The 21,121-nt window shown below is 68.3% G+C and overlaps 1 protein-coding gene and 1 long non-coding RNA gene across 2 annotated transcripts; both read right to left on the bottom strand.

Annotated features, from left to right (window-relative positions):
- Positions 1–132: 132 nt before the first annotated feature.
- Positions 133–18,725, bottom strand: LOC106500049 (serine/threonine-protein kinase TAO2-like). Its single transcript, XM_067314876.1, has 17 exons — positions 17,971–18,725; positions 17,004–17,175; positions 16,847–16,918; positions 16,639–16,740; positions 15,501–15,546; positions 15,308–15,404; positions 12,751–12,864; positions 12,557–12,648; positions 12,351–12,444; positions 12,123–12,204; positions 11,842–12,009; positions 11,194–11,406; positions 9,442–9,816; positions 7,893–8,021; positions 6,612–6,815; positions 753–1,803; positions 133–149 (listed from the first exon to the last, which is right to left on the bottom strand). The coding sequence occupies exons 2-17, from the start codon at positions 17,133–17,135 to the stop codon at positions 133–135; spliced, it is 2,988 nt and encodes a 995-aa protein (XP_067170977.1). The 5' UTR covers positions 17,136–17,175; positions 17,971–18,725.
- A 798-nt stretch (positions 18,726–19,523) lies between these two features.
- Positions 19,524–20,811, bottom strand: LOC136995149 (uncharacterized). The gene is made up of 2 exons (XR_010886770.1): positions 20,708–20,811; positions 19,524–20,617 (listed from the first exon to the last, which is right to left on the bottom strand). It is a non-coding gene; the product is annotated as an uncharacterized lncRNA (long non-coding RNA).
- Between the last annotated feature and the right edge of the window lie 310 nt (positions 20,812–21,121).

The raw sequence follows: 21,121 nt of genomic DNA, 5'->3' as shown, positions 1-21,121 counted from the left end.
TGGATCCCCAGCCCCATGGGGGGACTCCCAATCCCAAAAGGGATCCGCAGTCCCATAGGGGGGATCCCTGACCCCATGGGGGGGGAAATCCCCAACCCCAAAAGGGACCTGCAGCCCCATGGGGGGGGATCCTCAACCCCAAAAGGGATCTGCAGCCCCATGGGGGGGGATCCTCAACCCCAAAAGGGATCCACAGCCCCATAGGGGGGGATCCCCGACCCCAAAAGGGATCCGCAGCCCCATGGGGGGGGATCCACAGCCCCATAGGGGGGGATCCCCAACCCCCAAAGGGATCCACAGCCCCATAGGGAGGGATCTGCAGCCCCATGGGGGGGGGACCCCTGACCCCAAAAGGGATCCGCAGCCCCATAGGGGGGGATCCCCGACCCCAAAAGGGATCCGCAGCCCCATGGGGGGGATCTCCGACCCCAAAAGGGATCCACAGCCCCATGGGGGGGGGTCCCCGACCCCAAAAGGGATCCGCAGCCCCATAGGGGGGGATCCCCGACCCCACAGTGGTTTTGGGGGGGGGGGGAGCTCCACATATTCCCCCCCCCTCGTTTCCCCCCCGGGAGGGGAGGGGGGAGCCATAGTGTCATCCGTGGGGCAGGGCGGGGGTGGGGGGGGGGGGGGAGCCGGGGTCACCTCCAGGGGCGGCGGGGGGGGCGCCGTGGGGGCGCCGTGGGGGGGCCGGGGCAGCGGGGGGGGCAGCGGGGTGGGCCGGGGGGGGCCGCAGGGGCGGGGCAGGGGGCGGGGGATGCGGCTGGGCCGCCGGGGCCGCAGCAGGCGGAGGCGCCGGAGGCAGCGGAGGGCGGCGGGCGGCAGGCGGGCGGCCAAGGCGGCGAGCAGGCGGCGCCGGCGCTCCAGGGCCGCCCCCCAAAACGCCGCCGCCGCGACGGCGGGGGGGGACGGCGACACCGCGGGGGGACACGGCAGGGGGACGCCGGCGGGCCGGCAGGGAACGGGCAAGCGGGAACGGAAACCGCCCTTGTGGGTTTTGGGGAAGAGGCGGAAAAGGCGGCGTTCGGACGCGACGCCCAAGCGGTGCAAAGCGCCGAAAGCCGGTCGGGGCAGGCGGAGCAAGGCGCGGAGCCACAGGCGGGCGACGCGCCGCGCCGGGCCACCGCCACCGCCGCCGCCGCCGGTGTCACCGTCACCCGCCGCCGCCGCCGCCGTCACCGCCCGCGCCGCGGCGCCCAAGCCGTAGAGCGGCACGAAAAGCCACGGCCGCGCCAGCAAGTGGGCGGCCAGCAGCAGCGCCGGCAGGCAGAGCGGCCCGCGCCGGGCGCCCGCCGCCAGCAAGGCCACGGCGGCGGCGGCGGCGGCGGCGCCCCAAAAGAAGGCGGCCGCCGCCGTCACCGTCGCCACCACGGCGGCAGCGGCGGCGCGGCGCTGCCGGTTGAGCGCCCAGGCGGCGGCGGCGGCCAGGAGCAGGAAGGAGGGGAGGCCGGGGCGGGCGGCCAGCAGCAGCGCCAGGGCGGCGCAGAGGGCGCGGGGCAGCAGCGCGGCGGCCACGGCGGCCACCACGGCGGCCACCACGGCGGCGGCGGCGGCGGCACCTACTCGGAGGCTCTTGGGCTGCTGGCGGACCTCGGCGGCGTGCTTCTGGCGCAGCTCCTGCTCGCGGCGCTTGTTGTACTCGCGCTGGTTGCACAGCTCGGTGTGGTGCTGCAGGCGGGTGAGGTCGGCGCGGGTGCGCTGCACCGCCGCCAGCTGCCGCCCCTCCAGCTCCTGCGTCGACTCGTGCTGCCGCAGCAGCATGGCGCACTCCAGGTCCTTCTGCGTCTGCTTCTTGTTCAGCTCCTGCCGGCCGTCGCGGGGAGAAGGTGCAGGTGGGGGGTCCCGTAGAGGGCGGCTGCCCCATGGGAGCAGTGGGGAGCCGCCCCTAGACCTGCCCCGTAGACTCAAGGACTCCATAGCCACCTCCCAGATGTCTCCAGGTTTCTCCTATAGCTTCAGGAATCAACCTAGACCCGCTCCACAGCTCCAGGGACCCACCTAGACCTGTCTCATAGACCCAAAGACTCCATAGTCACCTCCCAGATGCCTCCAAGCTTCTCCTATAGCTTCAGGGACCCACCTAGACCTGCCCCATGGCTTCAGGGACCCACCTAGACCTGCCCTGTAGACCCAAGGACTCCATAGTCACCTCCCAGATGCCTCCAGGCTTCTTCTATAGCTTCAGGGACCCACCTGGACCTGCCCCATGGCTTCAGGGACCCACCTAGACCTGCCCCATGGCTTCAGAGACCCACCTAGACCTGCCCCATGGCTTCAGGGACCCACCTAGACCTGCCCCGTAGACCCAAGGACTCCATAGCCACCTCCCGGATACCTCCAGGTTTCTCCTATAGCTTCAGGAATCAACCTAGACCCGCTCCACAGTTCCAGGGACCCACCTAGACCTGTCCCATAGACCCAAGGACTCCACAGCCACCTCCCAGATACCTCCAGGTTTCTCCTATAGCTTCAGGAATCAACCTAGACCCGCTCCACAGCTCCAGGGACCCACCTAGACCTGTCCCATAGACCCAAAGACTCCACAGCCACCTCCCAGATGTCTCCAGGTTTCTCCTATAGCTTCAAGGACCCACCTAGACCTGCTCCGTAGACCCAAGGACTCCATAGCCACCTCCCAGATGCCTCCAGGCTTCTTCTATAGCTTCAGGGACCCACCTAGACCTGCCCCATGGCTTCAGGGACCCACCTAGACCTGCCCCATGGCTCCAAGGAGTCTCCAAGACCTGCCCCATGGCTTCAGGGACCCACCTAGACCTGCCCCATGGCTTCAGAGACCAACCTAGACCTGCCCCATGGCTTCAGAGACCCACCTAGACCTGCTCCGTAGACCCAAGGACTCCATAGCCACGTCCCAGATGTCTCCAGGTTTCTCCTATAGCTTCAAGGACCCACCTAGACCTGTCTCATAGACCCAAGGGCTCCACAGTCACCTCCCAAATGCCTCCAAGCTTCTTTTATAGTTTCAGGGACCCACTTATACCTGCCCCACGGCTCTAAGGAGTCTCCAAGACCTGACCCATGGCTTCAGAAACCCACCTAGACCTGCCCCGTAGACTCAAGGACTCCATAGCCACCTCCCAGATGCCTCCAGGCTTCTCCTATAGCTTCAGCGACCCACCTAGACCTACTCCATGGCTCCAAGGAGCCTCCAAGACCTGCCCCATAGCACCAGGGATCTCCCTAGATCTGCCCTGTAGCTCCAGGGATCCCCCAAGACCTGCCCCGTAGACTCAAGGACTCCATAGCCACCTCCCAGATGCCTCCAAGCTTCTCCTATAGCTTCAGGAACCCACCTAGACCTGCCCCATGGCTCTAAGGAGTCTCCAAGACCTGACCCGTGGCTTCAGAGACCCACCTAGACCTGCCCCATAGACTCAAGGACTCCATAGCCACCTCCCAGATGCCTCCAGGCTTCTCCTATAGCTTCAGCGACCCACCTAGACCTACTCCATGGCTCCAAGGAGCCTCCAAGACCTGCCCCATAGCCCCAGGGATCTCCCTAGATCTGCCCTGTAGCTCCAGGGATCCCCCAAGACCTGCCCCATAGACCCAAGGACTCCACAGCCACCTCCCAGATGCCTCCAAGCTTCTCCTATAGCTTCAGCGACCCACCTAGACCTGCCCCATGATTCTAAGGAGTCTCCAAGACCTGCCCCATAGCCCCAGGGAACTGCCTAGACCTGCCCCGTAGACTCAAGGACTCCATAGCCACCTCCCAGATGCCTCCAGGCTTCTCCTATAGCTTCAGGGACCCACCTAGACCTGCCCCATGGCTCTAAGGAGCCTCCAAGACCTGACCCATAGCCCCGGGCAACTGCCTAGACCTGCCCTGTAGCTCCAGGGATCCCCCAAGACCTGCCCCATAGCACCAGGGATCCCCCTAGACCTGCCCCGTAGACCCAGGGGCTCCATAGCCACCTCCCAGATACCTCCAGGTTTCTCCTATAGCTTCAGGGACCTCCCTAGACCTGCCCCATGGCTTCAGGGACCCACCTAGACCTGTCCCGTAGACCCAAGGACTCCATAGCCATCTCCTGGATGCCTCCAAGCTTCTCCTATAGCTTCAAGGACCCCCCTAGACCTGCTCCGTAGACCCAAGGACTCCATAGTCACCTCCCAGATGCCTCCAGGCTTCTTCTATAGCTTCAGGGACCCACCTAGACCTGCCCCATGGCTTCAGGGACCCACCTAGACCTGCCCCATGGCTCCAAGGAGTCTCCAAGACCTGCCCCATGGCTTCAGGGACCCACCTAGACCTGCCCCGTAGACCCAAGGACTCCATAGCCACCTCCCAGATACCTCCAGGTTTCTCCTATAGCTTCAGGAATCAACCTAGACCCGCTCCACAGCTCCAGGGACCCACCTAGACCTGCCCCATAGACCCAAGGACTCCACAGCCACCTCCCAAATGCCTCCAAGCTTCTTTTATTGTTTCAGGGACCCACTTATACCTACCCCATGGCTCTAAGGAGTCTCCCAGACCTGACCCATGGCTCCAGGGACCCACCTAGACCTGCCCTGTAGACCCAAGGACTCCATAGCCACCTCCCAGATGCCTCCAGGCTTCTTCTATGGCTTCAGGGACCCACCTAGACCTGCCCCATGGCTCCAAGGAACCTCCAAGACCTGACCCATGGCTCCAGACACCCCCCTAGACCTGCCCCGTAGACCCAGGGACTCCACAGCCACCTCCCAGGTGCCTCCAAGCTTCTTCTATAGCTTCAGGGACCCACCTAGACCTGCCCCATGGCTCCAAGGAGCCTCCAAGACCTGATACGTGGCTTCAAGGAGTCTCTAAGACCTTTCCCATAGCACCAGGAACCCCCCTAGACCTGCCCCATAGCATCAGGGACTCCATAGCCACCTCCCAGATGCCTCCAGGTTTCTCCTATAGCTTCAAGAACCCACCTAGAGCTGCCCCATGGCTTCAGGGACCCACCTAGACCTGCCCCGTAGACCCAAGGACTCCATAGCCACCTCCCAGATGTCTCCAAGTTTCTCCTATAGCTTCAAGGACCCACCTAGACCTGCCCCATGGCATCAAGGAGTCTCCAAAACCTGCTCCATGGCTCCAGGGACCTCACTAGACCTGCCCTGTAGCCCCAGGAGCTCCATAGCCACCTCCCAGATGCCTCCAGGCTTCTCCTATAGTTTCAGGGACCCACCTAGACCTGCCCCATGGCTCTAAGGAGTCTCCAAGACCTGCCCCATAGCCCCAGGGAACTGCCTAGACCTGCTCCATAGACCCAAGGACTCCATAGCCACCTCCCAGATGCCTCCGAGCTTCTCCTATAGCTTCAGGGACCCACCTAGACCTGCCCCATGGCTCTAAGGAGCCTCCAAGACCTGCCCCATAGCCCCGGGCAACTGCCTAAACCTGCCCTGTAGCTCCAGGGATCCCCCAAGACCTGCCCCATAGCACCAGGGATCCCCCTAGACCTGCCCCTTAGACCCAGGGGCTCTATAGCCACCTCCCAGATGCCTCCAGGTTTCTCCTATGGCTTCAGGGACCCACCTAGACCTGCCCCATGGCTCCAGGGAGCTTCCAAGACCTGACCCATAGACCCAAGTACTCCACAGTCACCTCCCAGATGTCTCCAGGCTTCTCCTATAGCTTCAGGGACCCACCTAGACCTACTCCATGGCTCCAAGGAGCCTCCAAGATCTGACCCATTGTGCCAGACACCCCCCTAGACCTGCCCCATAGACCCAGGGGCTCCATAGCCACCTCCCAGATGCCTCCAAGCTTCTCCTATAGCTTCAGCGACCCACCTAGACCTGCCCCATGGCTCCAAGGAGTCTCCCAGATCTGCCCCATAGCCCCAGGGAACTGCCTAGACCTGCTCCATAGACCCAAGGACTCCATAGCCACCTCCCAGATGCCTCCAGGCTTCTCCTATAGTTTCAGGGACCCACCTAGACCTGCCCCATGATTCTAAGGAGCCTCCAAGACCTGCCCCATAGCCCCGGGCAACTGCCTAGACCTGCCCTGTAGCTCCAGGGATCCCCCAAGACCTGCCCCATAGCACCAGGGATCTTCCTAGACCTGCCCCGTAGACCCAGGGGCTCCATAGCCACCTCCCAGATGCCTCCAGGCTTCTCCTATAGCTTCAGGGACCTCCCTAGACCTGCCCCATGGCTCCAGGGACCCACCTAGACCTGCCCCATAGACCCAAGGACTCCATAGCCACCTCCCAGATGCCTCCAGATCTCTCCTATAGCTCTAGGGATCGCCCTAGACCTGCCCCATGGCTCCAAGGAGCCTCCTAGACCTGCCCCATAGCTCCAGGGACCCCCCCCTAGACTTGCCCCGCAGACCCAGGGACCCCCTAGCCCTGCCCCACAACCCCAGGACCCCCCCAGACCCCCCACAGCCCTGCCCCACAACCCCAGAGCCCCCCCAGCCCTGCCCCACAACCCCAGACCCCCCCACAACCCTGCCCCACAACCCCAGAGCCCCCCCAGCCCTGCCCCACAACCCCAGAACCCCCCACAACCCTGCCCCACAACCCCAGAGCCCCCCCCCCAGCACTGCCCCCCATCCCCAGGGCCCTCGGGGACCCCCGCGCCCCCCGGCATGGCGCCCCCACCTCGCGCAGCAGGTCCTGGTCGAGGTTGTGGCGGGCCAGCAGCATCTTGCGCTTGTACTGGCGGCACTGGAGCTCGAAGTACTGGCGCTGGCGGCAGAGCAGGGCGGCCTCCTCCTCGGCCTGCAGCTGCTGCAGCGTCTCCTTCTGCCGCAGCAGCCACTCCTGCTTCTCCCGCTTGGGCGTGCTGGGGTTCTCCTGCAGCTCCTGCCCCACGGCGCCGCGTCGGAACGGGGGGGGCGCGGCGGGGGGGGGCTGGGGGGCTCCGGAGTGGGGCTGGGGGGCTCCGGAGTGGGGCTGGGGGGCTCCGGAGTGGGGCTGGGGGGACCTGGGGGGCTCCGGAGTGGGGCTGGGGGGCTCCGGAGTGGGGCTGGGGGGTCCCAGAGTGGGGCTGGGGGGCTCCGGAGTAGGGCTGGGGGGTCCTGGAGTGGGGCTGGCGGGACCTGGGGGGCACTGGAGTGGGGCTGGGGGGACCTGGGGGGCTCTGGGGGGTCCCGGAGTGGGGCTGGGGGGACTTGGGGGGCTCCGGAGTGGGGCTGGGGGTCCCGGAGTGGGGCTGGGGGGCTCCGGAGTGGGGCTGGCGGGACCTGGGGGGCACCGGAGTGGGGCTGGGGGGACCTGGGGGGGCCCCAGAATGGGACTGGGGGACTGTGGAGTGGGGCTGGAGGGACTTGGGGGGCTCTGGGGGTCCCCAGAATGGGACTGGGGGGACCTGGGGGGCACAAGGGGGTTCGGGGGGGGTCTCCGGAGTGGGGCTGGGGGGACCTGGGAGGCTCCGGAGTGGGGCTGGGGGGACTCCAGAGTGGGGCTGGAGGAACTTGGGGGGCTCTGGGGGTCCCCAGAGTGGGGCTGCGGGGACCTGGGGGGCCCAAGAGGGTTCGGGGGTGGGGGGGGTCCCCGGAGTGGGGCTGGGGGGACTTAGGGGGCGATGGGGGGGGGGGGACGGGACTGGGGACCCCCAGGGAGAGGATGGGGCAGGGGGGACGAGGTGGCTGGAGATCCCCGGGGGGGGCAGCGGGAGAACAGGGACCCCCAAGGAGGGGCCGGGGACCCCCAAACCCTGCCCCCCCGGTGTGGGGCTGGGAGGGGGGTCCCCGGTGGGGGGGGGGCGGGGCTGGGGACCCCCCCGAGGACGGAGACGGAGCAGAGGAACGCGGCCGTCGGCTCCGTTCCGGGCGCCCGTGGAGGGGCCCGGACCCAAAACCTCGGGGTTTTACCCCGCTTCCGGTGCCGTGGGGGGGGGGCAGATGTGGGGCAGATGTGGGGCAGGGGGAGGGTCCTCACCTCCTTGAGCTGCTCCTTGCGCAGCTTGTACTGGCGCTTCTGGGCCTCCAGCAGGTTGCCCAGCTCCTTCTTCTGCTGGCCCAGGATGTGCTGCTGGAACTTCTTCTCCTCCGCCAGGGCCACCTTGGCCTATGGGGGGGCGGGGCCAGTGCTAGGCCACGCCCCCAACCCACTAAGCCCCACCCCCATCCCGCTAAGCCCCACCCCCTCCCAAGGAGGACCCGCCCACTCCAACATCTCCACACCCCCAGGTGCGGCGCCACCCACCACGGGTCCCACCTCCAACTTGAGCTCCACCCCCCACAGGCTCCACCCCCAGCTCTAGCCCCACCCCATCGAGCCCATCATCTAGCTCTAGCTCCACCCACCCTGATAGGCCCCACCCCCAGCTCTTCTAGCTCCACCCCTCAGTGCTCAGGCTCCGCCCACTTCCTCCTCCAAGAGGGTCTGCTTGCAAGCTCCCCCCACCCTGCAGAGGTCCCGCCCCTGCCTCTTCTAGCTCCGCCCCCCCAGGGCTCAGACCCCGCCCCCATCCTTCTCCAAGATGGCCTAGTGCACCTCCAATCCCCCATAGGCCCCACCCCACCTCTCCTAGCTCCACCCCCTGGTCCAGGCCCCACCTCCATCTCCACCAAGGTGGTCTGGTGTAGCTCCACCTCATTAGGCTCCACCTCATTAGGCTCCGCCTCATCTCCTCTAGCTCCGCCCCTTGGATCAGGCCCCACCTTCACCTTCTTCTCCAAGATGGTCTGGAGCATCTCCAACCCCCAGAGATCCCATCCCAGCTCTTCTAACTCCGCCCCCTGGTCCAGATCCTGCCGCCTGCTTCTCCAAGATGGTCTGGTGCACCTCCAACCCCCCAGAGATCCCATCCCACCTCCTCTAACTCCGCTTCCTGGTCCAGATCCCACCTTTTCCTTCTCCAAGATGGTCTGGTGCACCTCCAACCCCCCATAACTACCACCCCACCTCCTCCAGCTCCACCCCCCGGTGCAGATCCTGCCACCTGCTTCTCCAAGATGGTCTGGTGCACCTCCAACCCCCAGAGATCCCATCCCAGCTCTTCTAACTCCGCTCCCTGGTCCAGATCCTGCCGCCTGCTTCTCCAAGATGGTCTGGTGCACCTCCAACCCCCCAGAGATCCCATCCCACCTCCTCTAACTCCGCTTCCTGGTCCAGATCCCACCTTTTCCTTCTCCAAGATGGTCTGGTGCACCTCCAACCCCCCATAACTACCACCCCACCTCCTCCAGCTCCACCCCCCGGTGCAGATCCCACCTTTTCCTTCTCCAAGATGGTCTGGAGCACCTCCAACCCCCAGAGATCCCATCCCAGCTCTTCTAACTCCGCTCCCTGGTCCAGATCCTGCCACCTGCTTCTCCAAGATGGTCTAGAGCAGCTCCAACCCCCCATAACTACCACCCCACCTCCTCCAGCTCCACCCCCTGGTCCAGATCCCACCTTTTCCTTCTCCAAGATGGTCTGGAGCACCTCCAACCCCCCATAACTCCCACCCCACCTCTTCCAGCTCCGTGCCCCCCTTCCCTACCTCCTTCTCGAAGATGGCCTGGTGCTTCTTGGCCAGCTTCTCGGCCTCGGCGCTGAAGTTGCTGCGGTGGGCCTCAAGCTCCTTGTCGAGGCGCAGCTGGTGCTCGTCCAGCTCGGCCTTGAGCTTGTTCTCCAGCGCCATGAGCTGCTTCTGGTGCTGGCGCCGCATGCGCTTGTAGCCGCTCATCTGCTCGCGCAGCGCCGAGTCCTGCTCGTGCTCCTGGATCTGCCGCGTCACCAGCGACGCCGTGCGGATGGTGGCGAAGTGCTCCCGGTTGCGGCAGTAGGCCCGGCGCCGGGCGGCCGCCGCCGCCGCCGCCGAGCTCTGGGCTTCCACCTCGGGCTGGTAGGGGTCGTCGTAGAGGTTGTCGTGGCCCTGGGGCGGGGAGGGAGGAAGAGGAGGGCGTTGGACTCGGGGATGGGGCGTCCGTGGTGGTCCCGGCTCTCCAGGAGGTCCCCGGGGGGGTCGCGGCTCTCCAAGAGGACCACAGTGGTGGTTCTGGTTCTCCAGAAGGTTCACAGTGGTGGCCCTGGCTCTCTAGGAGGACCACAGTGATGGTCCTGGCTCTCCAGGAGGTTCCCCGGGGTGGTCCCGGCTCTCTAGGAGGACCACAGTGATGGTCCTGGCTCTCCAGGAGGTTCCCTGGGGTGGTCCTGGCTCTCCAGGAGGTCCCCGGGGTGGTCCTGGCTCTCCAGGAGGTCCCCTGGGGTGGCCCTGGCTCTCCAGGAGGACCGCAGTGATGGTCCCGGCTCTCCAGGAGAACCACAGTGGTGGCCTCAGCTGACCGGGAGGTCCCCAGGGGTGGTCCTGGTTCTCCAGGAGGTCCCCAGTGGTGGCCCTGGCTCTCCAGGAGGTCCCCTGGGGTGGTCCCAGCTCTCCAGGAGGACCACAGTGGTGGTCCGGGCTCTCCAAGAGGTCCACAGTGGTGGCCCCAGCTGGCCGGGAGGTCCCCAGGGGTGGTCCTGGTTCTCCAGGAGGTTCCCTGGGGTGGTCCCAGCTCTCCAAGAGGACCACAGTGGTGGTCCGGGCTCTCCAAGAGGTCCACAGTGGGGGCCCCAGCTGACCAGGAGGTCCCCAGGGGTGGTCCTGGCTCTCCAGGAGGTCCCTGGGGGTGGTCCCGGCTCTCCAAGAAGACCACAGTGGTGGTCCTGGCTCTCCAAGAGGTCCACAGTGGGGGCCTCAGCTGACCGGGAGGTCCCCAGGGGTGGTCCCAGTTGTCCAGACCATCCCCGTCCATCTCCCCAGCCATCTAGGATGTCCCCGTTCTCCTCCCCAGCTGTCCAGCATAACCCTGGTGGTGGCCCTGGTTCTCCAGAAGATCCCTGGTGGTGGCCCTGGTTCTCCAGAAGATCCCTGGTGGTGGCCCCAGCCACCTGGGATGTCCTCGGTGGTGGTCCCAGTTATCCAGACCATGCTCGTCAACCTCCCCAGCTCTTCGAGACGTCCCCAGTGGTGCCCCCAGGTCTCCAGGAGGTCCCCGGTGGTGGCCCCAGCCATCCCAAAGGTCCCCGGTGGTGGCCCCATTGTCCAAGCCATCCCCATCCATCTCCCCAGCCATCCTGGAGGTCCCCATCCACCTCCCCGGCCATCTGGGATGTCCCCAGCAGGTGGCCCTAGCCAAACAGGAGGTCCCCGGTGGTGGCCCCAACCCTCCAGACACCCCAACTCCACGCCGGGGGAGCCCAGGCATCCGGGCAGCCGCCCCCACCTCCTCCTCCTCCTCTTCCTCCCCTCCTCTTCCGACGGCCGTACCGGCAAGCGGTGGATGACGGAGCTGTTGGAGGTGACGGTGTGCTCGCCCTCCTGCATCATGGCGATCTCGGCGCCCTCGTCCTCGTCGGAGGCGTCGGCCAAGCTGTTGACGCTGCTGCTCTGGCTGGAGGCGCTGATGGACATGCTGGGCACCGAGTGGCTGCTCTCCATGCTGTTGACCGTGCCCGTGCGGTGCAGGAAGGGCTCCACCTCCTGCGGGACGTCCCCAAAGGGCACGAGAAAGGGGGAGGAGGGGTCAGCGGGGTCCCAGCTGTGGTCATAGCGGTGGCCCTGGTTCTCCAGGAGGACCACAGTGGGGGTCTTGGCTCTCCAGGAGGCCCACAGCGGTGGTCCCGGCTCTCCAAGAGATCCACAGTGGTGGCCCCGGTTCTCCAGGATGACCACAGCGGTGGCCCTGGCTCTCCAGCCGGTCCACAGCGGTGGCCCCGGTTCTCCAGGAGGCCCACAGCGGTGGCCCTGGCTCTCCAGGAGGCCCACAGCGGTGGCCCTGGCTCTCCAGGATGACCACAGCGGTGGCCCTGGTTCCCCAGCAGATCCACAGCGGTGGCCCTGGTTCCCCAGCAGATCCACAGCGGTGGCCCTGGTTCTCCAGCAGGTCCACAGCGGCGGCCCCCTACCCCTCCTCACCTCCTCTTCCTCGGCGGGGTCGGCGCTGGGGCCGTTCTGCGCCTCCTGGAAGAGGATCTTCTTCATCTTGCGGTACTGCAGGTTGTCCAGCTCCCGCACGGCATCCTTGGTGCGCTGGATGAGGTCCAGCACCACCGTCTGGGGCCGCTCGCGGAGCAGGAAGCGGTGCTGCGGGGTGGGTGGGAAAAAAGGGGGGGGGGACATCAGCGGGATCGCCTGGGCCCCCACCACCACCACCACCACCACCACCATCCTTGGTCCTTCCAACGTCTCCTCGCTACCTTGAGGAGCACGTCCGAGGTGGGCCGGTCCTGCGGGATCTTCTGCAGGCACGAGTCCACGAAGTTACGGAAATACTCCGACCTGCGGAGACGGGGCAGGGAGGAGGGGAAAGGGAGGAAGCGACGGCGGCCGCCGTAGGGGCCCAGGCGTCCGGGTCGCCCCCACCCCAAAACCCAAAGGTGACGACGGAGGCGGGAAGGGACCCCGGCGTCCGGGCGGCTGCTCACCAGTGGCTGGCCTGCAGCACGGGCGACTCGTTCTGCGCTATGTGGTATAAGGCACTCATCGCGTTCATGTTGAAGAGCGGCGGCTTCCTCTCGGCTGCGGTTTTTGGGGGGGAACCGGGCGTCACGCGGGGTGGGGGACGGTTCCCCCCCCCCAAAACGACCCCGAAATGCCCCGAAACGCCCCGAAAATCGCCCCCGAAACGCACCCAGCTCGATGCAGGTGATGCCCAGCGACCAGACGTCCGCCTTGCCGTCGTACTGCCCCTCGTCCATGGCCAGGATCACCTCGGGCGCCATCCTTGGTTTTGGGGGGGGGTGGCAGGGGGTCAGGACCCCCCCCCACCTCCTGGGTGTCCCGTCCCCCCCCAAATCCCGCCGTGTCCCCCCCATCCCTGCTCACCAATATGGTGTCCCCACGAAGGAGTTGGCCGGGGCCACGATGGAGGCCGAGCCGAAGTCGCCCAGCTTCACCTGCCCCGGCTCCGTCAGCAGGATGTTGCCGGCCTTGACGTCCCTGGTAACGGGGAGGAAGAGGAGGAAGAGGAGAGCGTGAGTGGACGGACAGACGGACGTGGGGATGGGGACGGAAGGACACGGGGGACGGATGGACACAGGGACGGCACCGGGGATGGAAAGAGGGAGGAACAAGAAGACAGAAGAACGCGAAAGATGGATGGATACAGGGAACAACGAGGGGAAGGAGAAACGGAGGGACAGACGGACACGGGGACGGCGTTGAGGATGGAGAGATGGAAGGACGCGGAGAAACATGGGAAAGGGATGGACACGGGGACGGCATTGGGGACAGAGAAACATGGGGATAGAAAAACATGGAAGAAAAGAACAACATGGGAGATAGACAGACACAGGGACAGCGTTGGGGAAGGACGGACACGGGGGACAGAGGGACACGGGGACAGCGTTGGGGACGGAGGGACGCAGGGACGGAAGGACACGGAGGAACAGAGGGACACGGGGACAGCGTTGGGGATGGACGGACACGGAGGAACAGAGGGACACGGGGACAGCGTTGGGGACGGAAGGACGCGCGAGGCGGATGGACGCAGGGACGGCGTTGGGGACGGAAGGACACGGAGGGACAGAGGGACACGGGGGACACGCGGGGACGCAGACAGACAGACACGGGGTCGGCACGGGGGGACGAGGACAGACGCAGGGGGGACGCCGAGGTCCGGGGCCAGCGCAGAGGGACCGGGACGGGTTGGCAGAGAGACAGGCGGACGTGGGGACGGCAGAGGGACAGGCAGACACGGGGACAGCACAGAGACAAGCAGAACAACAGACAGACAGAGACACAAGCAGACACGCTTGGTGGGGAAACAAGCGGACAGGGGAACAAGGAAGAGACAGGCAGAGAGACAAGCGGACACACAGTTGAAAGAAACAGGTGGGCAGTGGGGAGACAGGCAGACACCGGAAAGACACCCGGACATGCACTGGGTAGTAAGACAGCCAGACACGTGGTTGGTACAAAAACAACCGGATCCAAGCGTAATAAAAACAAGCGAACACGCTGCTGACAGACAGGCAAAGAGATGGTGGAAAGACAAGCAGACACGCAGTTGAGAGAAGCACAGGCGGACACAGTGACAGCGGAAAGACAAGCAGACGTGCGGTTGACGGATACACAACCGGACACGCGGCTGGGGGAGAGACAGGCGGATGCGAGGCCCGTAGACAGTCGGACACGCAGCAGGCGGAGAGACAAGCAGACAAGGGGACGTGGGGCACGAGCTGGCCGCAGAGCGGGTTGTGGGGCAGGCCGTGGGGCAGCGTGACACCGTGGGGCAGCGTGACCCCCAAGGGGGCCATGGGGCAGCGTGACCCCCAGGGGGGCCGTGGGGCAGATCACAGGGCAGCACAAGGCTGTGGGGCAGCCATGGGGCAAGCCGTGGGGCGGTGTGACCCCCAGGTGAGCCATGGGGCAGACCATGGGGCAGCGTGACGCCATGGGGTGCGCTGTGGGGCAGCCGTGGAGCAGCATGACCCCCAGGCACGCCGTGAGGCAGCCGTGGGGCACGCCATGGGGCAAGCGGGACCACCAGGCATGCCGTGGGGCGGTGTGACCCCCAGGTGAGCCATGGGGCAGACCATGGGGCAGCATGACGCCACAGGGCATGCCGTGGGGCAGCCGTGGGGCACGCCATGGGGCAAGCGGGACCCCCGGGCATGCTGTGGGGCAGCGTGACGCCATGGGGCGCACCATGGGACAGCCATGGGGCAGGCCATGGGGCAAGCGTGACCCCCGGGGCACGCCGTGGGGCAGCGTGACACCACAGGGCACGCCGTGGGGCAGCCGTGGGGCACGCCATGGGGCAAGCACAACTCCCAGGCACGCCGTGGGGCAGCGCGACACCACAGGGCACGCCGTGGGGCACGCCATGGGGCAAGCGTGACCCCCGGGCACGCCGTGGGGCAGCATGATGCCACAGGGCACGCCGTGGGGCAGCCGTGGGGCACGCCATGGGGCAAGCGTGACTCCCGGGCACGCCGTGGGGCAGCGCGACACCACAGGGCACGCCGTGGGGCACGCCATGGGGCAAGCGTGACCCCTGGGTACGCCGTGGGGCAGCGTGACACCACAGGGCACGCCGTGGGGCAGCCATGGGGCACGCCATGGGGCAAGCACAACTCCCAGGCACGCCGTGGGGCAGCGCGACACCACAGGGCACGCCGTGGGGCATGCCATGGGGCAAGTGTGACCCCCAGGCACGCTGTGGGGCAGCGCGACACCACAGGGCACGCCGTGGGGCACGCCATGGGGCAAGCGTGACCCCCGGGCACGCCGTGGGGCAGCCACCCGCGGCTCCCATCGCGGCAGCGGAGGCCGCCCGGGCCCCGCAGCGCCCCGGGGGGGGGGGGGGGGGAAGCGGGGGGCAGCGCGAGCCGGGGGCGGGCCGTGGGGCGCGCCGTGGGGCGCGCCGTGGGGCGGCTACCTGTGGATCATGTTGTGGGAGTGGAGGTAGGCCAGGCCCTGCAGGGCGCCGTGGGTGATGGCGGCGATCTCCACCTCCTGCAGCGGCTTCTTGTGCACTGGGGGGGCGGCGGCGGGGGGGTGAGCGGGGCGCCGTGGGGCGCCCCACGGCCCTGCCCCACGGCGCTCGGCGCCCCCCCCCCCCCGGCACTCACCCTCCAGCAGGTCGGAGGCCGAGCCCAGGCAGTATTCCATGGCCAGCTGGGGGGGGGGGGGAGAAGGGTCAGCGCCTGCCCCACGGCGCCCGGGGAGGGGGGAACCCTGCCCCACACGTGCCCCACGGCCCCCCCAGGGGGTCCCTCCTGCCCCACACGCGCCCCACGGCCCCCCCAGGGGGTCCCTCCTGCCCCATCTGTGACCCTGAACCCTGCTTAGGGGGGTTCCCCTGCCCCACATCTACGCCTACATCCTAGTTATGGGGCAGTGCTGCCCCACAAGTATCCCCAGATTGTGGCTATAGGGTGTTTTCTGCCCCATAGATGTCTATAGATCTTAGCTATGGGGTCTCCCTGCCCCACATGTGCTCCCAGATCCCAGCTAGGGGGTCCCCCTGCCCCACATGTGCCCCCAGATCACAGCTATAGGGTCCCCCTGCCCCACACATGACCCTAAACCCCAGCTATGGGGTTCCCCTGCCCCACATGTAACCCCAGACCCCAGCTACGGGGTCCCTTTGCCCCACACATGACCCTAAACGCCAGCTATGGGGTCCCCCTGCCCCACACATGACCCTAAACGCCAGCTATGGGATCCCTCTGCCCCACACATGACCCTAAACGCCAGCTATGGGGTCCCTCTGCCCCACACATGACCCTAAGCCCCAGCTACGGGGTCCCTTTGCCCCACACATGACCCTAAACCCCAGCTATGGGGTCCCCCTGCCCCACACATGACCCTAAACCCCAGCTATGGGGTCCCCCTGCCCCACACATGACCCTAAACCCCAGCTAGGGGGTCCCCCTGCCCCACACATGACCCTAAACCCCAGCTAGGGGGTCCCCCTGCCCCACATGTGCCCCCAGACCCCAGCTATGGGGCCACCCCTGCCCCCAGACCACAGTTAGGGGTCCCCCTGCCCCATGCCTGTCCCTAGACCCCCAGCTATGGGGCCCCCAGCCCCACACGCGCCCCCAGCCCCTTGGCTACAGGTCCCTCACCCCCATAGGTGCCCTCAGCTATAGGGTCCCCCCCGTTCCCCCCAGCTACGGGGCCACCCCCGTCCCCAAGGCCGCAGTTAGGGGCCCCCCCCCTGCCCCACACGCCCCCCCCCCCCGCTGCCCCACGGCGGCTCACCCAGGCCGTGTGCTCCCGCAGGTAGCAGCCCTTGTATTCGATGGTGTTGGGGTGCCGCAGCTTCTGCAGGAACTTCACCTCCTTGATGATGTCCTGCCATTTCTGGGGGGGTCACAGCAAAGCGGGGGGACACGGGGGGGGGCGTGAGGGCGGCCCGGACGCCTGGGTCCCTCCCGACGCTCGCCCGGACGCCCGGGTCGTCCCTCACCTCGTTGGACTGCTTGCCGCTGTAGGACATCTTCTTGATGGCCACCACCTCGTTGTTGCGCATGTCACGGGCCTGGGGGGCAGGGGGGGAAAATGGGGTGTGGGGGGGGACGACACACGCGTCGGGGACACGTCGGGGACGCGGCGGGGACACTCACGAAGTAGACGGCGCCGAAGCTGCCATGGCCGATCTCGCGCAGGTCGACGAAGAGCTTCTCGGGGTCGTCCTTGAAGAAGAGCTCGGCCACCTCGGGGTCCTTGAGGCTGCCGGCCCGGGCGTTGGAGGGCATGGCGGCGGGGGCCCCGGCGTCCGGGCGCCCCGCTCACCTCCTGGGGGGGAGGGGGACACACGGAGGGGCGTTAAGTCGTGAGTGATGTCGCCCGCTGAGGGGCCCAGGAGTCCGGGCTCCATCCCATAGACGTCGCGGGGGGCCCAGGCGTCCGGGCTCTAACCCATAGACACCATGGGGGGCCCAGGCGTCCGGGCTCCATCCCATAGACCCCACGGGGGGCCCAGGCGTCCGGGCTCCATCCCACCAGCCCTGCGGGGGGCCCAGGCGTCCGGGACCTATCTCACAGGGGGCCCAGGTGTCCAGATCCCAGCCCACAGACTCCGCAGGGGGCCCAGGCGTCCGGGCGCCAGCCCACAGATCCCACCGGGGGGGCCCAGGCATCCAGGCTCCATCCCATAGACCCCATGGGGGGCCCAGGCGTCCGGGCTCCATCCTGCCAGCCCCACAGGGGATCCAGGTGTCCAGGTCCCATCCCACAGACTCCGCAGGGGGCCCAGGCGTCCGGGCTCCATCCCACCAGCCCTGCGTGGGGCCCAGGCATCCAGGCTCCATCCCATAGACCCCACGGGGGGCCCAGGCGTCCGGGACCTATCTCACAGGGGGCCCAGGCGTCCGGGCTCCAGCCCATAGACCCCGCGGGGGGCCCAGGCGTCCGGGCCCCGTCCCACAGACCCCGCGGGGGACCAAGACGTCCAGGTCCCATCCCACAGACTCCACAAGGGGCCCAGGCGTCCGGGCTCCAGCCCACAGACCCCGCGGGGGGCCCAGGCGTCCGGGCCCCATCCCCATCTCCCCCCCCCCCCAATCTCCGCGCCCCCATCCCGGCTCTCACCGGCTCTCGGCGGCGCTTCGGCCCCGGCGGCTCCAGCTCCTGGGGGGGGGGCGGCGGCGGCCCGGCCCCCCCCCGCGGACCCCCCCCCCTACGCGGGGGCCCGGCCCCGGGGGGGCTCCAGCCTCCCCCCAACGCCAGCCCCGGCGGCCGGCGGGCACCCGGGGGGGCCGCGCAGGGCCCTATAGGGTCCCGATGGGGGGGCTGCGGCGGGGGGGGGCTGGGTGTGTGTGTGGTGGTGGGGTGGGGGGGGGCCAGCAAGCGCCTATAGCACTGCGGCTCCCTGCAGCACCGCTATTATAACTAAAAATACGATAGAGCACCCAAAAATAGCACGAATTAAAGAGCTAAAAACGCTAAAACTCCCCCGATCTGTTCCCGAGCTATAAGGGAGCTATAGGAGCAAAGGTGGGGCTATAAGGGGGGGGGCCCTATAGGGGCTAAAGGGGGCGAAGGGAAGAAGCAGGGCGCCCCGGGGGTCAGGGCGGGCGCGCGGGGCCGGCAGGAGCCGGGGGGCCGGTGGGGGTCGGCGGCGAAAGGGGGCCGGGGAGCCCCCACGGGGTCCATAGGGCCCGGCGGGGTCTCTACGGGGCTCCGGGCGCGGCGCCGAGGGCTCTATAAGGGTCCGCGGGGTCTATAAGGGGCCCCGCAGCATGTCCGGGCGCCGTGTGAAGGGCGATGGGGAAAAGGGGGGGGTGTCTAAGGGGTGCCCCGGTGCCGGCCCCGTCCCGGGGGGGGCTCCCGCGGGCCGCCGGCCCCGCCGCCGCCGCCGGCTCCGTCCCCGCCTCCCGCCGCTCCCCTCCGCCGCCCCGCATCCAAGATGGCGCCGGCGGCCGCGGCCGGACCGGAACCCGCGGCCCCAGCGCGCGCCGCGGCGCATGCGCCGGGAGAGAGAAGGGAGGAGGGGGGGACGAGGAGGGAGGAGGAGGCGGCGCTGCGCATGCGCGCCTCGGGTATTTCCCGCCTCCCCCGCCCGCCCCCGGGTGGCGCGCGCAAGCGCGGTGGCGGCCGGTGAAGGCGCGGCGGCTGCCAGCAAAGGGGCGGGGCCGGCGCCTGCGCGCGGGGAGGTGGAGAGGGCGGGCCGCCGCCGCCTGCGGGCCCAATCAGCGGGCGTGCCGGTAAAGGAGGGGGCGTGGCCAAAGCCTCCGCAGGAGCACCGCTCGTTGGTGGAGGGCGGCGATTGGCCGGAGCCCGGAGCAAGGGGGAGGTGGAGACCGGCTGGGGGAGGGGGGCGTGGCCGCGCGGCCGAAGCCGCCGCTGATTGGGCGGGAGGCGGCGCCCGAGGCGGTGGCGGCCCCGCCCGCTGTTGCCGGGGCAGGATTGGCGCTGCGCATGCGCGCGGGGGAGAGGAGGGGGAGGGGAAGGCGGGAAACCGAGGCGGCGACCGTTAAACGGCCCCTCGGCGGGCCAAGATGGCGGCGGGGCCCGGTTAACCCCCCCCCCTTCACAAGCCGGTGCCGGGGGCTGCAGAGCTGGTTGCCATCCCGGTGTCGCACCCAGCCGTCACGGCGATACGAGGACCTGCCAGCCCCGAGAGGTGACGCGGCCCGGCAGACTCGTGGCACAGCCGCACACGGCCCCGACGGAGACGTTTATTGAGGGGGGGGGGGGGACGGGGGGAGCCGCGGGACGCCTGGGCTCCTCGGGGTCCGCCCGGACGCCTGGGTCCCTCAGGGTGTCACCCCGATGCCTGGGCTCTTCCAGGGTCCGCCTGGACGCCTGGGTCCCTCAGGGTGTCACCCCGATGCCTGGGCTCCTCGGGGGTCCACCCGGACGCCTGGGTCCCTCAGGGTGTCACCCGGACGCCTGGGCTCCTCGGGGGTCCACCCGGACGCCTGGGTCCCTCAGGGTGTCACCCCGATGCCTGGGCTCCTCGGGGGTCCGCCCGGACGCCTGGGTCCCTCAGGGTGTCACCCCGATGCCTGGGCTCTTCCGGGGTCCGCCCGGATGCCTGGGTCCCTCAGGGTGTCACCCGGACGCCTGGGCTCTTCTGGGGTCCGCCCGGACGCCTGCGTCCCTCAGGGTGTCACCCGGACGCCTGGGCTCCTCCGGGGTCCGCCTGGACGTCTGGGCTCCTCCGGGGACCGCCCGGATGCCTGGGTCCCTTGGGCTGGCTGTGGGGCTGCCATGATGCCTGGGCTTCTCTTGGTGTCACCCGGACGCCTGGACTCTTCTTAGGGCCACCCAGATGCCTGGGTCCGTCAGGGGATCACCCGGACACCTGGGCTCCCCTTCAGGGCCACCCGGACGCCTGGGTCCCTTGGGCTGGCTGTGGGGCTGCCATGACGCTTGGGCTCCTCTTGGTGTCACCTGGACGCCTGGGCTCCCCTTCAGGGCCACCCGGATGCCTGGGTCCCCCAGGGGATCACCCAGATGCCTAGGTTCCCCTGGGTGTCACCCAGACGCCTGGGCTCCTCTTGGTGTCACCCGGACGCCTGGGTCCTCCTCAGGGTCACCTGGACGCCTGGGTCCCTCAGGGGATCACCCAGAGGCCCAGGTTCTTCTCAAGGCCCCCCCCTCCCGGACGCCTGGGCCCCTAGAGGCGGCGGCGAGCGGGGGGCCGCAGGACGATGGCGCAGACCAGGGCGCTGAGGCCCAGCACGGCGGCACCCGTGAGCAGCAGGCGGCGGGCGGCCAGGCCCCGCTCCTCCTGGGGGGGGTGGGCGAGAGCGGGGTGAGCCCCCCCCGGTGCCACTGCTGCCCCACGGCGCTGCCCCACAGCGGTGCCCCCCCCCCGTACCGGGCTCAGCGTGGGCTCCAGCGCCGGCTCCGGGCGGTAGCGAGGCCGATAGCAGCCGCCGGTGACGTCCTCAGCCCGGGGGTCCGGGGTGCAGCGGGGGGGGGCGCTGGGGGGGCAGAGCTGGGGGGTTCGGGGGGGGAACCTGACCCCCCCGGTGTGGGGCAGGAGCTCAGGAGGCCCCGAATCCCCCCCGTGTGGGGCAGGGAGCTCCCCCCCAAACCCCTTGATGTGGGGCAGGAGCTCCCCACTGTACCCCCCCAGTGTGGGACAGGAACTTGGGGGAGCCCCTCAACCCCCCCAGTGTGGGGCAGGGGGGTCGAGGGAGTCCCAAACCTCCCAATGTGGGGCAGGAGCTCGAGGGCCCCCCCCAAAACCTCTTGTTGTGGGGCACGAGCTTCCCCCTGACCCCCCCCC

The sequence above is a fragment of the Apteryx mantelli genome, chromosome 38 (assembly GCF_036417845.1).
Source record: "Apteryx mantelli isolate bAptMan1 chromosome 38, bAptMan1.hap1, whole genome shotgun sequence".
NCBI classification, from domain to species: Eukaryota; Metazoa; Chordata; class Aves; order Apterygiformes; family Apterygidae; genus Apteryx; species Apteryx mantelli.
Note: the sequence above shows the minus strand (reverse complement) of the source record. Positions and strands in the feature narration are given on the sequence as shown.

Bases quoted from the DNA above. Each gene is read 5' to 3' on its own strand.
- LOC106500049 (XM_067314876.1), bottom strand. From the start codon at position 17,135: ATGCCCTCCAACGCCCGGGCCGGCAGCCTCAAGGACCCCGAGGTGGCC. The intron at 12,205-12,350 runs GTGAGCAGCCGC...CCGTCTCCGCAG, and splicing joins GTGCTGCAGGCCAGCCACTG to GTCGGAGTATTTCCGTAACT. The intron at 8,022-9,441 runs GTAGGGAAGGGG...GCCCCCCCATAG, and splicing joins AGGCCATCTTCGAGAAGGAG to GCCAAGGTGGCCCTGGCGGA.